At 36.2% G+C, this 22,009-nt stretch overlaps 1 protein-coding gene across 4 annotated transcripts in view; it reads left to right on the plus strand.

The window, feature by feature from the left end:
- LOC149234748 (uncharacterized) overlaps positions 1–21,654 on the plus strand; it is a 235,026-nt gene extending 213,372 nt beyond the window's left edge. For all 4 annotated transcript variants that reach the window (XM_089371920.1, XM_089371919.1, XM_089371922.1 and 1 more), the window contains 2 exons: positions 20,500–20,773; positions 20,882–21,654. In XM_089371920.1, coding sequence (XP_089228046.1) covers positions 20,500–20,773; positions 20,882–21,079 — 472 coding nt within the window. In that variant the 3' untranslated portion in view covers positions 21,080–21,654. The remainder of the gene's footprint in view (positions 1–20,499; positions 20,774–20,881) is intronic.
- The last annotated feature ends 355 nt before the right edge of the window (positions 21,655–22,009 follow it).

Below are 22,009 nucleotides of genomic sequence, written 5' to 3' on the forward strand. Positions count from 1 at the left end.
CATAGAGTTTCAGATTCTCTACATTCACAAGTGAGTAAATGTGCATGTATGGGTTATATTAAGTCTATACACATTATCAACCACCTTTTTCAGTGTGTCAAAGGGACCATATTGTAGAGCCTTGATTTTTTTACTAGGATGCTTTGGCCTCTCATTGTTCAATTGTAACCATACTTTGTCTCCCACCTTAAACAACCTATTTGTTCTATCTTGATCATGCATGGCCTTATATTTTTCTTGTGACTCCTGCAATGTCTCCTATACTTGTAGATAGATCTGCTAGATTTTCTCAACAAATTTTTCTTCCCTTAAGGCATCCCTTGTAAGATCCTTCCCCACTCCTTGTTGCCTATATGCAATATCCAAAGGTGAAGGTGGAAAATATCCAAAAAAAAATTCAAACAGGGTCTAACCAGTAGAAGTGTGGACTTCTGTGTTAAAAGAGTGCTGTATATATATCTTATTTTCATCCAAGGTCTTCAGATGATTCTGATTATAGCCCCTCAAAAGCTGCACCAAAGTCCCGTTGACTATTGCTGGCTCACCTATTTGTGGATAGAATGTTGTAGACCTCTTTAACTTTGTGGCCATATTATCCCATAATGTAGTCCCAAATGCACTGAGAAATCTTGTGTCCCAGTCTGAAACGATGCTCCTTGGTATCCCAAAGTGTCCAAATAACAAGTTCGTTGCTTCTTTCTTGCTGATGGTCTTTTTACAAGGATCAAAACGCACATCTTTTTGAACCTCTCAAGTACCTCGAATAGATAGTCATGTCCCTAAATGTTTGTTGGTAAAGCTTCTACAAATTCCTTGGAAATGCTTTCTCAAGGAAAAGTGGGTATAGGTAAGGGATGATATAGACCTTGTTCCCTGTTACTAGGCTTGGTGGTACAACAAAGCATGCATCCTCTTATGAACTTAGCTATTGATTCTTGCATCTTTGGGCCAATACACATGCCTTTGCAAGTTGGTCGGTGTCTTCCTTGTAACCTTGGAGTTGTAAGCCTCTCTAATCAATTTCAGTTGCTCACCTTTAGCAACACATAACTTATCCAACCTGTAGTGTAACCCATCATGGAAATGGTAGTTAACTGTGTTATCAACATCATGCACATGACTTTAGCTTTGCAACTGCTAAAACACCTCCTTGAAATCACCATCCTTTGAATATGCCTCTTTGTATGCATCATGGGTGAATGGTTCCATGTGCATCAAATTTCCCAAAGTTGTGATCTTTGATGTGGGTGGCCTTGAAAGCATGTTGACCAACTTGTTTGTGCTTCCCTTCTTATACTCGATCACTAGATGAAATTGTTGTAGGAAACCCATCCACTTCTAATGTTTGGTTTGTTATAGGTTACTTTGGGCCTAAAGATACTATAGTGGGTGGTGATTTGTGTAGATTATTGTCTCCTTTCCCATCAGATAGTGTTTCCACTTCTTCACACCTTGCGATAGGGCATAGAGCTCATTGCCATAGGTAGGGTAGTTAAGAACAACCCGATGAAATACTTCAGATTGGTAGCATATAGGTCTTTCTCCCTTCATCAAGACCGCTTCCATAGCATACACACTTCCATTTATCTCCACTTAAAAGCATCGTTGCAAGTTTGGTAATGCAAAAACCAATGCTTGACTGATCTTTTTCTTTAACTCCTTAAAAGCCCTTTATTGACCCTTTCTCCATTGGAAATTCCTACCACTTGTTGTTATGGTGTGGAGTGGTGTTGCTATTGTTGAAAATGAGGCTATGAACTTTCTCAGGCGTTGTGTTGCCCCAACGAAACTCTAGACCTCGAAAACATTAGTAGGTATTGACCACTTCATGATGGCCATCATCTTTGTAGGATCTATTTTCAACTCTCCTCCACCTATCACATACTCCATATACACCAAAGATTGATGTGCAAACTCACACCTCTTGATATTTTCCAGCAGTTGGTGCTTCTTTAATGTCTCTTGCACCTACTTCAAATGTGAGATGTCCGCAACCCAAATAGCTCTATATAGTAACGTTTCATCCAAATAGACAATAACAAATTAGTTTATAAAAGGGCACAATGTATCATTTATTAAACTCATAAACGTACTTGGTGGATTGCATAGGCCAAACAACATGATCAATCACTCATACAAACCTTGCCTAGTTTTGAAGGTGATCTTCCAAGTATCTTCTTTGCTGACTTGAAACTGGTGATATCTAGATTGAGTCCAACTTGGTGAGGTCTTTGGCTTGCTATAACTGATCCAACAAATCATTTATTCTAAGCAGGGGGTACCTGCTCTTGAGTGTAATTTTGTTTATTGCCATGTAATCTATACAAATCCGCCAAGTCCCATCCTTCGATGGCACAATGATGATGGGTGACCCACATGGTGATATACTTTGTCGAACTGTACCTTGTTCCAGTAGTTTCTATTATTGCGTCTTCATCTTATTGTTTCTATAATGGACTGCCTATACAACCCAATGTTTGCAATGTAGAGTTTGACAATAGTTGGATCTCGTGCTCCATTTCCCTCTTGGGCGGTAGCCCTTTAGGATCCTAGCACACATCCTTGTGTGCCTGTAGCAACTCTTCTAGTTGTTGTTTTTGTTTCTTAGTACACCCATCCAACAATGACTTTGCTCTCATTCACTCTTCTGAAGACTGATTTTCTCTTTAAAACAATAAAACATACTTCTTGCTATAAATGATCAGTTTCTTGGCTCAGTTGGCACTTACCAACGAAATTTTGGATTTGCCCGTATGCGTGTTGATGGTGAAGGATTTTCCATCCTGTTGTAATCACGATTGCCGTTAGATCAAAACCCACAGGCATTAGTCTCTGCTACAATCGCCAGAATTAGGATCCACGAGAGGCAGTTGGTCTATGTCACGAAACACACGGGGAGCCTTGAACCCAATGTCCAACAATCTTCCCCCTAGCGTACGTCGGGTGAGTTTCAAACTTGAGACCCGTGGGTCTGACACTGCTTGTTGGAATCACAATTATCGTTAGAACAAAACCTGCAGGCATTAGTCTTTGCTACAATCGTCGGAGTTAGGATCCATGAGAGGTAATTAGTCCATGTCGCAAAACACATGGAGAGCACTGAACCCAATGCCCAATACATACTTGATCCGGCGGTATTGATTGTTTCTTTGCATGAAGATTGCATCCTGCATGTACATATAGGAGCTTCCAAACACCACTCCACATACATCAAGGGGAATTCCATCTAGTTCTACTTCATGAATTAAATCAACACTAATAGAAAATATGATTTTACACTATTTGGGTACTGTTGACCACTACGTGTCAACTTTCCAGCAGTACACCCCCTTTTCTTTGCAAAAATGGGATAGCGCTTGATCGACATGTCCGTGCCATTCGACAGTCATCGACAGCTTGATCAATTTATGTTGTAAACGCAGTCTGCATATTGAATTGTAAATAATCTTAGCAGAGTTGAGTCATGTATGTAAATTTCCTAGGTGGACCTAATTTTCTAGTGATAATCTACGTTCCTGAAGGTTTTTTGTCTCACCGATCTATGATCGGCAGAGTTTTCCTTCAGCCTAACCCCAAAGCCGGAATGGATTTTGTCATTAGAATCTTAGGAGAATCCTAGTGTGTTAATTTGCTAGATTATAGTTGTGTCGCAGAACTGGGTGGTTTATGAGGGTCTATGTCAAATGGGTTCTCCCCCTTGAGATGTAAAGTTGTAAAAGTCATGATGTAAAGTGTCTTGAGGGTTAGAAAATGTTTTAATCCCCTCATAAGTCCTAAGTCCTAGGTCCTAGGTGATTTTTCCAAAGGCTAAGTTCGAGGATCCATTTAAAAAATAATAATAATAATAATAATAATAATAACTGAAAAATAAAAATTTCAAAAAATAAAAAATAATAAAATTTGTAAAATAAATTAAAAAAATAAATAAAAATTTAAATAAAAATAAAAAAATAATAATAAAATAAAGTAAAAACCTAAAAATAATAAAATAATAATATTTTTGAGTAAATAAATGCAGAATTTCAATTTTTAATGCATTAAAAAATTCGATGGATGAGATTAAGAGATGTCTTGATCCTCATCGACGGTTGAGATCATTCTGACATGGATCACTCGAATTGGCTATTGGGATTTTTTGCTTTAAATAGGGTGTTAGGGGTCATTTGAGATCAGATTTGATCTGAGAGTTTGGTGCTAAAGAAAGCTCTCTTGTAGTCATTTTTTGTGCAATAAAGAAGACTTTGGGGTTAAAAATCTTGCTGGTGTGACTCTTCTGAAAATGCTGTAAGATTGTTTTAGTTTTTCTGCATAATTTTATTTTCAGCCATTGATGATAGCTTAAAGAAGATTGATCTAGGCACAGGTATCTTGTCTGATCTTTGGGGTTTGAATGATAGTTTAGATTCTGAAATATAGTGGCAGCTATCTCCATTTGATCGGGGTTTCGCTATTGTTTTCTCCCTCTATGTTAATGGTTGATTTTAAGCTGTGCAGGAAATCCCTTTTTCAGATTACCGGGCGTTAGGGGAAGTTCTCGGCTGAACCAACCAACTCCCGGGTTGTGTTTTCTAAAAGAGCCCAGCCAGTTCTTGATCCCGGGCTTATCATTCGAAATATTTTTTTTATGAATGCATGCAGGTTTTTCTGTAGCGCTTTACATTAAAATTAAATTCTGATAATATTACTGTGATTATTGATAAATCTGGCTTCTTAAGAGCTTTCAGTTTGTAAATACTGTAATTACTTAGCTGATTTGGGGTTTTAGTTTTGTTTTCTGCACATATTATTTTTGGGTGTTTTTCCATTACAGGTTGCAGGGTTTTCTGAAGATTTTCGAGGGTCTCATCAAAGTTTTTTTTTGCTTCTCGGGGTTTATTTGTGTTACAAGAAAAATTCTTTCTTTTTGGCAGGCTGGATTGCTGCCATATCTCAGCGCCCTATGTCCAATCTGCAAGCAGAAGCATCAGCTCTCCTCCACGCATTTCTTCTAGCTTTTCAATTCACCTGCGTGCTGCCTTTCTGGCTTCTTCAAACGTTGCCAGTTACAGAATCACATACCTCCCTTCCATATCCCTGCGTATCCTTCATCTGATCCACACGCGTTCCAACAACCTTCTCCACATCCAGGAAGGTGTACCCACGCACCACCCACGCAGCAAATGCAGCTTCTCATCGTATTATCTCAACCGCTCATCTGTTGGCTGTTATACACATAGCTTGATTTACCTCCACGCACGTTATTAAGTCTCATTTCAAGTCACTGCTGCGTGCAGCCTCCATCAGCATTCCTCCCCACGCAATTTCTACCTGAGTCCCAACTCCCTGCGTGCATCTGCTGTTCTGCACACCTCTGTTGTTGTCCTTGTAGTCTCACACTACCTCAACCTTCCCTGTCAGCGTGATAAAACTCCGTTTATCCGAAACCTTTCACGCAGACGTCATTGCTTTCTTTCCTACGCGCTGGCTCTGCAACTTTCCACACTACCATCCTTGCGTAGCGTCGACTCCCCTCCTCGGCTCCTTTCGAACTAACCTGCAAATGCATCTCCATCTGTCGTCGAGCATGCTCATGCCTTCAACCTGCAGAGAAAAATAAAAAAGCATGTTCTATTTCTTTTTTTTATTATTATTTACCTATAGTTGTCAGCGTATGTTAGCGATTAGGGTTATGTTTTGGTTTTTCAATTTTGTTTTTTGATATTGCCATTTAGGATTTAACGTTAAAATTCCGTTTCATTTAAACTTTAATCAGATTTAGATTTTATTGTTTAAAATTTTATTAGTTTAGAATGTCGCTTTCATTTAATTAGGGGTTTTTAGTTGTTTAATTTAGTTTTAACTTTTGTTTAAAGGGTTAGTTTGGATTCAAATTTAATTTTTATAGATTGATTTTTATTAAAAAAAAATAAAAAAATAAAAAAAGTCATTAATAAAAGTCCTTTTTAGACTTTAGTTTTAGTTTAATTTTTGATTTCAAGTCCTTTTTTATAATCATAAAATTCTCAAAAATTATAAAAAACAAAAAAGTTCTAGATTTTAATTTTATAGTTTAGTTTGAGTTTTATTTTTATTAATCATAAAAAATAAACAAGTATAAAAATTAGAAATCATAAAAATCATAATTTTTTTTGAAAAAAGATATAAAATTTTTCTTTTCTATAGTCTCATTTATTTAGACTTTAGTTAGCCTAGTCTTGTTTTATTTGAAAGCATAAAAATATTTTGGAAATATTTTGCCAGTTTGAATCTTAGCCCAGGAATCTGTTACTTTTTATCCTTTTCTGCTGAGGCTAAAATTTTGATGTGGGAATAAATATTTGACATGCTTTAATGTTCATCTGAAGATTAACTACATGAATGTGATCTCTGGTTAGCATTTTACGTGGTTTAAAGCATTTATCTTTTGAAATTTTAATTGCTGGAGTATCATTAAGCTATTGAGCCTTTATTGATTATCTGGTATCTGGTAAAAGTTAAGCTTTGATGATAAATGATTGCTCTACATGGTTTATATTACTGCAGTTTCTGATAATTAATCGATTAAACATTAACTCCACAAGGCACTGGTCTTTTAACTTAACAAAATCAATTTAGTGCTTGTTTCTTTGTGTCTCCCAACCCAACTGGTTCACAGTTGGTTTTCATCATCTCATAGTGTCTACCCCCCTTAGCCGCGGGAGACAGGCTTAAACGGAGAGATCGAGGATCAGGGTGACAACCCCTGGTCTGAGCGTTGTCGTGACAATCTGTGCGACAACAGGTACATTTATTTTTACATCCTTATTTACCCATCCCAATGGATATGGGCTTGGATGGTCATGAACTTTCAAACCCAATTTGTGGACTAGTGCCACTGTAATGTGATTTTCATGTGATCCTGAGTCGGTCATAGCATCAATTTTTGTCTTCTTGACTTATATTTTTATGTGGAAGAGTGTGGTCTTTTCAATCTCTTCCCAATGGATATGGGCTTGGATGGTCATGAACTTTCAAACCCAATTTGTTGACTAGTGCCACTGTAATGTGATTTTCATGTGATCCTGAGTCGGTCATAGCATCAAGTTTTGTCTTCTTGACTTATATCTTTATGTGGAAGAGTGTGTTCTTTTCATTCTCTTCCTGTCATTCAATGTTGCTAAGATTCAGCTCCTTCTGCATTGATGTACAAACAATCTTCTTGTCACATTTGAGTTGCTTTCAACTTGGTTGCTCAAATTAGTGGGCATAAGGTTTTTCTTTTTTTTGTATCTTTCTTTCTAATTTTCAGGCTAAGCTCTAGATGTAACTTCCAACACTACTCTGGATGGTTGTCAATGTTACAATTTTTGTAGTGGTTGCGGGGATATTTGCATTGGTGTGTTGTGGTTGTCGTATTTTTATCTTTTACCCTTCCCACTTCTTCTTCCCCTCCTTAGAAGTGTCCCATTACTTCTTTTGCTTCGAACCACTTGATTTCCCTTTCTTTTGGTGTATGTTCTCCAGGTACTATGCCTTTACACAAGCCTCATCCACCGATCTAGGTTTGTACAACATCACTTGCTTCGATAGATTGATCGACCATGATCGCGGTTTTGTGACTTTTGGCTTAACTGATAAGGATCCCCTGCGACACTCCACAATATACTAAAGAAACTTGCTTTGGTACCAATATGATTTGTAAAATGCCATGGGTATTCCACTGGATAGTTCGTCACAACAAATCTAATAAAATTATACTTAAAAATATGATTAAGTTATATTGGAAATGTTGATTTTTTAGTGTAAACAAGACTAGCACAAATTTTCAAACTGATAACTACTTCTAATGATACAATTTGACTTCTTTAGAGCATTCCAATAATTAAGCAGTGATGCATGCTTTTTTTTAGTAAAGCAATACAAATCACAGGAAACAATAAATCAAGAGACACCAAAAGTTCTTGGGACAAAACCCCCTTTCCTTATGAGAGAGAGTTCAATTCATCAAAACGTACATCACAATATTCGTGTCAAAATGCCAATCTATGACCTCAATAAATGCCAAGCAAGCCAGTCAAATGAGAGAGAAAATTCAACGCATTGATCAAAGTCCATGTCTGCGACAGAGGGCTGAATTTCAGCTTGAGGTAGCTGGCAAAGGATTGAAATTCGGTCTTGTAATTTCCTCAAAATTTCGGTCAAAGCTCTGAGTTTGACCTATAGACAAACCTTCGGTCAACGACCCAAAAACATAGTCAAAACATCGGTCAACAACCAATCAACGAACAATCAATGAACCATGGAATGTTCGACCTCCAAGCTTGGTCAAAAACTTGGTGAAACAACAACAAGGATCCCAAGTCAACACTAGTCAAACAAAGGTCAAAATTTTGTCAACACAGAAACAAATCTTCTTCTTCTCCTCGCACGTGTGAACAAATATTGTTTCAATTTGAACGGATGAGATGGATGGATGCCAAATGAGGTCAATCGAATGCCAATATATATGTTTTCTAGGAGGTGGGTTTTGACCATAGGGTCAAATCCCTTAAAGTGGTGGGGCCGACTTGTGCAAATGTTGCTGACTTGGATAACTGGATAACTCATAATTTCTCTTTTTCCAATGAAAATACCGATCGAAGCTACCAATTTTCAACACTCCCTCTTAGCTAGGGAGGTATTTTTCATTCTCTGTCAAGATCAATCTCCCCGATCAATCCATAGATCTCTTAGTAATAACGTAAGGGAGAGATCATATGTACAAGTCTCATCATAAGGAAAGATACATAACATCAAACTCATCCCATAAGCCAAAATGCATTGGCATTAAGTCCAATACGCAACTAACCTTAGGAGAGATCATATGTATAAGTCTCTTCATAAGGAAAGATACATAACATCAAACTCATCCCATAAGCCAAAAAGCATTGGCATTAAGGCCAATATGCAACTAACCTTAGGATCAATCAATGAGAGTAAGCTTTCCAACCATATGCAATGGTTTCTCAGTCAAACACAATGACCGATGAGAGTACTTCAAAATCAGTCTTCTCGGTTAAGTCCACTTGGTCTCTCAGTGAAACACAATGACTTAAGGAAGAGAACTCAAAATCAATGTCCTTGACCAAACCCATTGGTCTCTCAGTCAAACACAATGAATTAAGGGAACATTCCAAACTTCAAAACCAAACTCCGCAACTGCATTGGTTTCTCATTCAATCTCAATGTCCCAAGGGAGTAACTAGGACAATCTCACTGACCATAGACTATGGTCTCTTAGTGAAGCCCAAGGAAGATTGTCAATCTCATGATGCTATACAATCAATACTCCCTCTTTCCAAGAGTGGGATTCTCAACAACTCCAAATTGTTCTCTAAAATAAGCAAACTTCATCTAGGATGTGAAAATTCCTGAATCTAACACATCAGAAACCTTTACTGCAATTTCTGGTTTACTATCTCCTACTTGTTCTTTACATTAACAAGTTATTTAATTGCATAAACATCGAAGTAAACACAAATGAAGCCTTCACAGATATGCAGATTATGTACTGAAGTAAATAGAAACAATAACACAAGGGACACCGTTATTTTTGGACAATTGTCCCCGGAAAAACCCAATACGCGAGAACCGGTGCAGCATATATGAGGGTTTTATTATTAAGCAGATTTCGTGAATACAACTAGGGTGCCATAATTGGCTCACCCAACAGAGAATGTCCTCGACAGTAGTACCTCTATTTGGAGACAGATATTTCGACAAATCAGCAACTAGATGATCTACCCCACAGTTACTCTGACTGTTCCTTGTGCTGGACAACGAAAGCTGCTCCAAGCACTGCTCTAGAACTGCGTCACCCTTCAGGAACTGCGTCACCCTCTCCCGATTGATCTGCTCTCAGTCTGCCCCACAAAATCTCCCCAACGCTGCCTTTGAAGCCCAACGTCAACCTCTATGGCCCTCTGCACTGCCTGCGTCAGACTCTACAGCTTCTGCGTCAACTCCTGTTGCCTCTACATCAACCCTTCTAGGGCCTGCGTTGTCTCACCTACAATGCGTTGCCTCTTTGCTATGTATTCCTCAACCTCGGATGAAAATCCCTCGCTAAACTGCCCCTCGCTACAACTGATCACTAACTCAATTTCCTCAACAAACCTCGCCCTAGAAAATCGAATTTTTTATCTCTCTTGGTGTGTCTCCAACTGACCCTCAAGCCTCCTCTAATACTTTTCCTGTTGACGATTCAACGACCGAGATTAAGTCCCTAATCAAAAACTAAGATTAGAACTGGCTTGATCCTTGTCACTTAGAACTTTCTCACCCAGTTTATATTAATACACATTAATATTTTTATTTTCCGAAGTTTAGACTTAGGGACTCATTAAAAATATTAATTATTTTAATATCTCTTCATCCGGGTGTAATTTCTCCAAATGACTTCTGGGTCTTGGAGATCTCATGTGCCTTAGCCTCTCCACCAAATTTCATGGCTAGAGCACATCCGATGCTACCAAAAATCAACACATGACAATGGCTTTGTCAAAACATCAACAACTTGCTCATTAGTAGGGATGTATTTGAGCCTCACAGTGCCTCTCTAAACAATATTATGGATGTAGTGATACTTGATCTCAATGTGCTTAAACCTGTCATGAAAAACTAGGTTCTCGGATAGCTTTACACAACTTTGATTGTCACAGTATACAATGGTCGATTCCAACACTTGAGCAGACAAACCAACAAACAACTTTCAGAGGCACACAACTTCACAACAAGATGAACAAGCAAATATATACTTAGCTTCAACCATACTAAGAGCAAAAAAAGTTTACTTATTACTTGATAATGAAATCATAGTAGAGCCCAAGCTAAGATAGAAATCAGCAGTGCTCTTTCTATCTTTAGTGCGTCCAACCCAATCAACATTAGTAAAACCATGCAGTTTCCATTCTCCATTAGAAACATATCTCAAACCAAAATCAATGGTGCCACGCAGATATCTCAATATACGTTTCACTGCAACCCAATGCACATGACAGAGCTCAACCAAGAATTGTCTCAATGTGCTCACAACATAGCAGATATCAAGTTTGATGTTAATTAGATAGTTCAAAGAGCTAATCAATTTGCAATACATAGAGGGACCAACTAGATCAAAATCACAATCTCGCAGCGTCTTCAAATTTGTCACCATGGGAGTGTACATGGACTTGCAGTGCATCATTGCGAACTTCTAAAGGATCTTGATGATGTACTTTCCTTTCCCAACGAAGATTTCACCAGGGTTTTGCCATATTTCTAATCCCAAATATTAATGCATAAGACCAACATCCTTTGTTTCAAATTCAAAGATCAACTCCCTCTTGCACAGATTAATGAGATTCTCTACCCCTATCAGAAATAAATCATACACTTGCAACAACACAATCAAGGGCTCACCTTCAATAGCTTTGAAGTACAAATTTGGATCAACATTGCTCTTTTTGAAACCAAAACACAACAAATAGCTATCGATATGAGACTATCATGCACAAGGAGCTTGCTTAAGCCATACAAGGCTTTCTTCAATTTACAAACATGTGTCTCTCTATCATGAATCTCAAAACCTTGAGGTTGCTCAATATAAACTTTCTCTTCAATGACTCCATTTAGAAAAGTAGTCTTGACATCCATTTGATGCAATTTCCACCCTTTAATAGAAGTAAGAGCAGACCTAATAGAAGAATACCTGGTAACAAGAGAAAATGTGTCTTCATAATCTTCCCCCTCTTTTTGGGAGAATCCACCAGCCACAAATCTTGCCTTCTTCTCAATGCTTCCATCAACTGCATGCTTGATTTTGTAGATCATTTGGAAGACACACCATATTTTCCTTTAGGTCTCGTTACAATTTCCCGTACATCATTCTTCAATATGGATTGGTACTCGCGAATCATAGCATCTTATCAAACTTGATGTTCAACTGCATCTTCATAGGTGGATGGCTCTAACTCAATGATCTTACTCATCAATGTTGCATAACCTAAATACTTCTTTGGCCTCTTGATTTCTCTGAAGGTGCCACAAGGTGTTGCATGTGCTTCAACTTATTTCAATGTCCTTTCAAGCTAGGATGGTATCTTTCTAGTTTCAAGAACAACGACTCTTGGTGAATCAACAAACTCATGTGGATCATCAGACTCTTCTTGAGGATCTTGTTTCATAGGTTCAGGTTCTTTAGATTTTGATTCCACATTCTTAGGAGCCACCTGCATTTCATCATCAAAGTCTAAGTGTGATCCCTTAGACTTCCAAAAAGCAACATCCTCATAAAAAATGACATCCCTACACGTTTCAATTGATCATTGTCTTGGTTCATAAACTCTAAAAGCCTTTGAATTTTCATTGTAGCCAACAAAAGTTCCTTTTTTCCCAAAAGGCTCCAACTTTGCTCTTTTCTCCTTGGGCACACGAACATAAAACGGATAACCAAAGATTCTCAAATGTTCAACATTAGGTTTCTCACATGTGAAGTCTTCTTTAGGAGTCTTATAATCCAAAATTAGGTGTGGACATCTATTTTAAACATAAACAACCGTCTTTGAAGCTTCTCCCCATAGAAACATTGACAACTCTTGATCATGAAGCATGGCTTTGGAAGCTTCCATGATAGTTTTGTTCTTTCTTTCGACAATTCCATTTCGTTGAAGATAATAGGAAACAATCAAATCCCTCTTAATTCCAGCATTCTTGCAGAAGGCAATAAGCTCCTTAGATATGTATTCTCCTTCATTCTTAGATCTTAATGTCTTGATCCTTATTCCTGTAGCATTTTCAACCTGTGCCTTGAATTCCTGAAACTTTTCAAACACTTCATCCTTGGATTTCAAGAAGTAAATCCATGCTTTGTGAGTGTAATCATCAATGAAAGTAAAACAATACAATTGACCACCCAAGGATTTGTCAGACATAGGCCCACAAAGATCAGAATGCACAAGATCCAAAATTACTTTGGATCTGCTATCATTGCTAGTATATAATCCTTTGACATTTTCCCCAAGAGCACATCCTTTGCAAAGTCCATCATGTTCAATCTTGATTTTAGGGACACCTTTAACAAAATCCTTCATTCTTGTCAAAGTTTTATAATGAACATGAGCATACCTTCGATGCCATAGTTCACAATGATCAGTGGTGTTGTGTACCAAGGAGATGATATAGGCCTCCTATTCATACACCAATGACTTTGGCAGATTCAAAGGAAGTATCTTTCTTCCATACTAGAACTTGACCATCAACGAAGGCAATTCTATATCCTTTGTCTTCAAGGGATGAAATAGACAACAAATTTTTCTTCAAACCAAGAACATATAAAATCTTGTTAATAGAGACATTACCTTCTGATTCCAATTGGAAGGTGATGACCCAATGCCCTTGACTTCGTACGTGCCATTGTATCCAAGCTCCACCCTTTGAGCTATCTTATTTTCAACCAATTCAGAAAGATTCTCACGACTTCTAGTAATGTGCCCAAAGGCACCACTGTCCACCAACCAAATTTCATCATGACTCGCAATAGAACCTATGAAAGCAGAATAAATTGAATATTCATCATCAAAATCTTTTTTTCTAGGCCTCCTCTTATGTGAGGGTTCATTTAGATTAGTTGCAGAAGCATGGTGCTTCCCTTTCCTTTTGCGATCATCATTCCTTTGAGGACACCTATTTTGATAGTGACCATATGCTTGGCAACAATAACATTGAACATTTGTCATGTCTCTTCTATCTTAAGAGGGAGGAGGAGGTCCCCTTCCTAGAGCAGGTCTTGGAGTAGATCCTGAAGTAGGTATTCTAATTGTATTTCTTTGAAATCTTCCAAAATTTATTGTTCCCTTGCTATTCTTTGATTGGGCTGTAAAAGCTTGAGAATCTTCATTTGGATTTGGAATTTTTCCTTTGGACGTCAGCCTAGATTCTTCTTGAGTGCAAGCAACCTATAGCTTGTCAAAGGAAGGTGGATTTTTTCTGCCACTAACGCTTGTTGCAAAATAATCCTAGAAGTTAGGAAAACCACCGTTTTCTACAACTACTAATTCTTTATTAGGAACGATTTCATCAATAGCTTTGAGTTGATCTCTCAATTGAGAGATCCTTACAAAGCATGATGCCACAATATCATTTTTGTCATCTTGATATCACGAAGTGACTTCTCATACTTATAGATTGATTGATGTTGTTGATGGTATACAATCTAATGAGAACATCATACATTTCCTTGGAAGATTTGAGATCATCAATATAAGGAATCAAATGACCTCTAACAGATTCCACAATGATGCTCATGGTTTGAAACTTGTCTTTTTTTGCTTGATCATCTGGTTCAATAACCTTTCCCAACACAATTCCCAAGACCCTATCCCTGTTGAGAAATACTAAGGGCAATGATTAAAGTGATTTCTCTTTCAATGATAACTTCTTGTTATGTATTTTTACTTTTTTCTTACTTATTAACTTCTTAAGCTATTATTATGTTTGTATGTCATCAAACAACTACCAAGAAAAAGAAGAACAAGAACAAGAACACAAAATATAGGCTGCAAGCCACGGCCAAAACCTCTCCTCTTGAGAGGAAAACCCATAAATATCTTCTCTTCCTTATAACTCCTTAAATTAAAGAATGCCAAGACCTCTAGACCAAGACCAATACCCTCCAATACAAAGTCCAACTTTTTCAGAGGATGTGCTTTCTTTGTTCAAGTTAAACCCAATCAAATCTCTTCCAGTAACACAACTTTTAACCCTAGCTGCAGAATCTCGGCATGCACTGTAGACCTGAAATTTTTGGCCCTCCTGCAGTTGTTGCTGCCACACGTGTGAGCTTCCCAAGACTTCCTTAGACCTTTGCTTGGATTTCTCTGACTTCTGGAGCTTGAGGATGGCTTCACTTGACCTTCACTTGACCTTCTTGCCTTATCTCCTTCAAGATTTAACTTGTAGAGGAAAACCTTAGATTAGCTACGGAAACTTTAGCCTTCCTTTGCACGTATGAGAGAGAAATAGCCCAAAACCAAGTCTTCTTCGTCCTCTTTCTTCTTCGTTGCCTTCTTCTTCTTCCTCCTTTGCTTGGATGAGCGAGTGATGAATGTACTTCGAGGTCGAGTTTCCTCCTTTATATAGGCTTCTCAAGGGTGGACGAGGCTCCTCAAATTAGGTCGACTTGATCTTGGAGGGTATTTTAACACTTTTCTTTACAAGTTACAATGTGCCCGAAGAGGTCTTCAACTTATTACAATGACTATTTGACTTCTTGACCTAGGACAAACCCTAAAAGCACTCAATGGGTGCTTGACCTCTAAAATAAAAGACCTTGAGCATGAAATCCATGCTTGAAAAATAATTTTCTTTCATTTTACAATTTACAAGGATCAGAAGTACATTGCATATTTATGAAGACCAAACCTAGTTACATATTTTTCAACACTCCCTTTGTTATGAACATAAATTATGTACAAATACATAACAATAGATAATAAATAATAATCATAATAATATAAATATAATAATAAATAATAAGTAAAATAACTAATGGTTAGTTAATAATGAAAAGGCATGTTTTAAAGACATGCCTGTTCTTGAAAGGGTACTTACTTGGCTATATATACAAGATCCTCTTTCTAATTTGTATTCATCCTACAATTATTTTATACAATATACAATTACAATTACTATCCCACTATGGATGTCTTGTCTACGAAGTATTTTAAATATTTCCACTGGGTATACGACTTTTGGTCGTTACATTGGTATCAGAGTTGTTCAATCCTCTGGCCACTCAACTGCTGCACAAAGCCGTGTTCTCCGATCCAGGTCTTTGACCGTCAAATTCATCAATATTGTTGTTGTTGAAACGTTTCACTACAAGAATTTGGAGTTTCTCCATTTCGCTATCAAGCATTTAGCCATTCAATAATAATAAAAAGAAAAAAAAAATTATATATATATATATATATATATACAGAAAAAAAATCAAATTAAAAAAAAAAAAGAAAAAAAGAAAAGAAAAAAGAAAATAAAATAAGTACATATAAAGCTTAAAATAAAATATAGTTCGATGTAAATTTCGAAGGAGAATATTCATATATATAAAATTATTTTCTACATTATTGATAACAAATGCATAATAAAAATAAGAGGGAATCTTTCCAAATATATTTAAAACTATATGTAAGAGAATGAAGAGTAGATTATATTATCTTGATTCTTCATTAAGTGGTTTACAAGCCCGTGGTTTTAGAAACCCATGGAAAGCCATGGTATTTTAAAAGTAAAACAAAAACAAAAGGAATACAAAATTTCTATATGTGAATGACAAGTTTTACTTTTTACGTGGAGAACATTAACTGAAGTTTTAGAAACCCATGGTAAGAGAATGAAGAGTAGATTATATTATCTTGATTCTTCATTAAGTGGTTTACAAGCCCGTGGTTTTAGAAACCCATGGAAAGCCATGGTATTTTAAAAGTAAAACAAAAACAAAAGGAATACAAAATTTCTATAGACAAGTTTTACTTTTTACGTGGAGAACATTAACTGAAGTTTTAGAAACCCATGGTAATGCCCGTGATATTTTAAAAATAAAAGAAAAACAAAAGGAATACAAAATCTCTTTATGTGAATGGTAAGTTTTACTTTTTACGTGGAACACATTAATAGAGTAAAAAATGCATAAGTGAACATATATTTGATATTATACCCCCAAAGATGTGAATAGCCACGTTTCACTAGGGTTGTAACTTTTCAAAAAGAAAATAAATAAATTATTATAAATAAAAGATATATAAAGAGAAGTATTATATTATAAAGAGGTATTTAAAGAAAAGTTCAAGTCATAAAATTATTGAAAATATATATATGTACAAAACGGGTATTATTATAAAATGTTACATAAGGAGGAAATAACAGTTAAGAGTTCACGTTAAAGTGAAGTTGAATTAAAGTTGAAAGAGTTATATGAAATTTAAAAAATAAATACAAAGGACAATAAGATATTTAAAAGAAGGCAATTGAAACAATCTTTAAATATTTTTTTTAAAGTACAAAAGAAAAAAACGTAAGCAAAAATATATAAAAAGAATAAAAAGGAGTTTTGAAATATTAAAAATAATAGGAAATTGGATCAAAAGAGTTTTGAAGAATTATAAAAAAATATGTATATTAAAAAGACACTTTTAAAGGAGGCTTGAAGTATAAAGTCCAAAGGAATTTTAAATATATACCTAAAGTCATCACGACAAAACAAAATGGGATCAATCATTGAAAAAAAATGATGGAGCTCTATTCTAAAATGACGAAGGAAGAAAGTTTTTCCTATAATGGTCTTTCAGTGACAAAGCATAGAGTAATTACATTAAAATGAAGTATCCAAGGAAGAGAATTTAATGTCATTATCAGCCCAAGCAACGATAAAAATTATATCAACATCAACTTGGCAAATTAGCTATTAATTCCAGAGCTAAGCATTGGTGTAAAAAACAATATTTTTGACCAAAAAGAGTATAAAATTAGTGATCTACAAGTGACAATAGGTCATTATGACTACATATCTCAATTTCATGTTGTAAGGACGGATAAAAAAACTGACATCGTATTTGTCAACCTTGGTCTAAGGATTTGATTACATTCATGTTAAACATAAAGAAACAAGTTTTGACGTTTCCTTATAAAGGGAAGATAACAAACATAACAAATAAATCAAAATCAATAAAATTTTCATTAGAAGACTTTGAAGATATCTTAGACTTGATGTTTCAAGATAACGAAAAAACTATATCAAAGAAGCAAAAAGAGCTTGAAGAAGTCATTTACAACAAAGACAAGGAAATTTCACGCCTCAGAGATTACCAAAAAAGCTACTTGAACAAGTCAAGAAAGCTAAAGCATCAAAGAAGGAACTCGAGGAGTGTTTATTAGAACAAGAAGAAGAAAATTTACGTTTAAAGAACTTTAACCAAACATTAGTAGAACAAATCAAGTGTTTAAAAGACGAGAAGCGTGAAGGCCAAAATAAAGTTGACTCAGAAAATGAGGAATGCTTACATCTCAAAAATCATAATCAAAATCTATTCAAATAGAGTAAAAAACCTAAGGACGAAAATAAATAATTGACAAATAGGTTCAAATAACTTGTCGCAAAGGAACCATCAAAATCTCCAGATGTAGCAGTGCAAGTTGAAGAAACAAACATTGATTCCACTAATCTCACAGTTCAGGCAAATCCAAACCCCTATTGAAGTAAAAACATACTTAGAGGTTGTTGTTCAAACAGAGGACACCCCAAATAAGGATTCAGTGGTTAAGTCAACAATAACAATCACTGATGGAAATCAAGAAACTGCCATAAAAACGTTTAAGGAAATTCAAACAAGAAAAATTCCTTATCTACATCCGAATCACAAGAGTAGACACCTTAATCAATCTGCAAATCTATATCACGCAGAACATAAACAAACTTATGTTCCGAAGAATATTGAAGTGAGCTTAATCCAGTCATACGATAAATATTCATCACACATTTACAAGGATCAGAAGATTCCCCAGAAGATTAATCTAGGATGGTCCGATCCGTTTTCAGTACGACAATTCTGTCTATCGCTCAAAACATCATATCATTTTGTATCAATAAAGATAAAAGCTCAGAAACAAGAAGATATTCCAAATGACAGAAGAGATCTGATTCTTCATCATCAGTAAGCTTTGAGGACAAACTTTTTGAAGGTGAAGACAATGTTATGAACATAAATTATGTAAAAATAAATAAAAGTAGATAATAAATAATAATCATAATAATATAAATTTAATAATAAATAATAAGTAAATATTAACTAATGGTTAGTTAGTTAATAATGAAAAAACATGTCTTAAAGACAGCCTGTTCGTGAAAGAGTACTTACCTGACTATATATACAGGACCCTCATTCTCATTTGTACTCATCCTATATCAATTATTTTATACAATATACAATTACAATTACTATCCCACAATGGATGTCTTTGTCTACGAAGTATTTTAAATTTAAATATTTCCGGTGCATATATGACTTTTGGTCGTTACACCCTCTTAACTAGGGAAGTATTCATAAATGGTACATGGACATTCCCAATCTAAAGAGATTTCATAAGAAAAATTGGATTGGTAACGCATCTGTATAGCATCATATCAACCATCATTGTCATATAGCAAGGCCTTGACTAACAACTCTATCTCTTCACAAGATCAAAGCACAATATTGGCGAGATTGTCTCTCAAGGTACATACTCCACCCATGTGTTCACAGAGTATGACCTACCTTGGACCTTATCTTAGATAGCTAGTCTTCAAAGAATATCGGTCCACAACTATTCTTATCTTTTGGATGCTCTCCTCATCTTCAAAGAGTATCGGATGTCAGATGCTTACCAAATCCTCCATTTTGTCTTCCCAGGTGAAGACAAGAATGATGTGCCTATTTCTCCCTCTCAACTAAGGAGGATACATCAACCAAACCAAGCTTGTCTGTCAAATATACAAGCTTCTTATTAAGAAGAGATTTTGTCAATATGTTAGCTACGTGCTCATTAGTGGAGATATTTTGTAGCTTCAGCACACCATATTGTACTAGCTTCCAAATGTAGTGATACTTGTTGATATGCTTTGTCTTGCCCTGAAATATTCGGTCTTCAGATAATCGTATACAACTGGTGTTATCACAATGTATCACTGTAGGGTCCATTGGTCCTTCAAATAGGTCAGATAGCAACATCCTCAACCAGACCGCTTCTTTGCTTATTTGATAGGGTGCAATATACTCAACTTCAACGCTACTCAAAGAAACCGTATTTTGCTTTTTTCTCATCCATGAGATCATGGAGGATCCCAAACTGAAACATCGTCGTATTTTGCTTTTTTCTCATCCATGAGATCATGGAGGATCCCAAACTGAAACATCGTCTTGTGTGCTCTAGATATTATATTTTCCCAAACTAAAAGATCATGAAGGTCTAGATATTATAGTTTGTAGGGAGGACAGTTGTGATATAAGCGGGGGAGAATGTTATGTAACAACACACCGACATGTGAAGGTTGCCAGTGGTAAAAATAATTATATAATTTTAAGAGCCCTGAATCCTTAAAATTTTATTACAAGAGTAAAACTGTGTCCCCAAGTATCGGAGATGGGAAAGAACAAGAAACGTGTTTCCAGAAACAGGTACGACAATGTTCCACTAGTATTTGAAAACTTTGGGTAAGTCTGCATGTGTATGGATGTGGTTTGTTTGTATACCGTTCTATGTCCTTGTTATAGTTCTTTCTCATAAAGTGCTTCATTCACCATATTGGTCTGAATTGGGTTTAACTTCTGCATGCCTTTGGTAAAGGAGTTCTAAATGTGCAAACCTCGAGCAGCCTGTATGTTGTGTTTTTTTCTTCCAGGTTTTTTGATAAAATTCTTGTTGTCAGTCTATAGCATTGAAAATTTGGTGGTCAGCTTTGGGTGGATAGCTTATCATTCTCAGTTGATGCAGGTATGGACCTGTCTGGATTTCCACAACTCTCGTCTTTTTGGCAACAGTTCTTGGAAATTTTGCGGCCTATTTATCTTTTGAACCAAGTAGCACTGTTACTGAGTGGGTTTATGATATCAACTATGTGAACTGGGCTGCAGCCATATTCTATGCGTATATATGTCTGGTACCGCTTGGATGTTACTTCCTACTTCAGTACTTGGGCATATCTTTGAGCTTAGTGGAAATATGGTGTCTGTATGGCTATTCTCTGTTCATCTTCGTTCCAGCTTCGGTATGCATAAACCTGCTATGTATAATGCTTGCCGGATATTATAGTTTAAGTACTTTTCTTATTATTCATGGCTTAAATAAACCAGGTACTAACAATTTAATTTGGCAGTTCCTCTTAATAATACCAACAGAGATTTTAAGGTGGATCGTCATTTCACTTGCGGGCTTAGCATCGGCTTTCTTTGTAGCTCTCAATTTGCAGTCTCATATAATGGCTACATCTGACAAATGGACGATACCAGTTGTAAGCTCATTTGCTGTGCAGATATGCTTGGCTCTTCTCATAAAATTCTGTTTTTTCGTGTGAATGTTAGGCATTTGGTTCTCTTGTTTTCTTCGACAGCTACATTGAGCTCTGGTGATTATGCTTGGACCCAAGAGATTAGGCATTTGGTTCTCTTGTTTTCGGAGGCCGAAACCCTCTGGGCGGAGAGCATATTTGTACTTGTACCAGTTGGAAAGTCTTGGATCCAACATTTTGTGTGTCTTCAGGCCTTGTTTGTTTCAATATTTTAGGGAAGCAGAAAATGGAGATTAATTCTTACTGGGAGACAGCAAGGTGTCCTTTTCCATACCACCAGTGATCCTTCCTGTTTATTAGTCCAAGGAGAAAAAATGAGCCGTTTATGACTCCGTTGTTTCAAAGTATATGTAAGTCTCAAATACGTGTCGAGTTACGTTCTGAATTATGTGAGTGAAAGATTTGCGTGATGTATATATTTTAACAGGCCCTGAAAGCGGATTGTGACCTAATCTTTTTCGGAGGCAGAACCCCTCTTGCTGCTAAACATATTATGTCACCATAAGCTATCGGATACCATTTTTACTTTTATACTATATTCTTTATTTTTGCCACATACAATTTTTTCATCATTTGGTGCATCTTTGATTCATGTAGACAAGTAGGTCAATGACATGAGATTCAAATGGCATTGGTTGTCTTTTTGTTTTTTTGCAAGGGTTATTATTGCTTCCCAGCCAGCTTGGAAATTGAACTATTTATACATTTCCATTCTAAGAGTTTATTTTATTTATTTATTTTTCTCCGAGAAAAGAAATCAGCCTCTTTCTTAGCCCGAGGGCTAGAGTGAGTTCGCTGGTACTAGGCCAGCGCACCAATATACTCGAGTTTACAATTACAATTCTCAAGCCAATACAACAATATTTATAGGCACGAAATCATTACAACAATACTTATCAAGACATTATAGCTCATCATGTCATTTTGTGGGAATTT

The sequence above is a fragment of the Pinus tabuliformis genome, chromosome 8 (genome assembly GCF_031772625.1).
Source record: "Pinus tabuliformis cultivar Carrire ecotype Pingquan chromosome 8, CPIR1, whole genome shotgun sequence".
NCBI classification, from domain to species: domain Eukaryota; kingdom Viridiplantae; phylum Streptophyta; class Pinopsida; order Pinales; family Pinaceae; genus Pinus; species Pinus tabuliformis.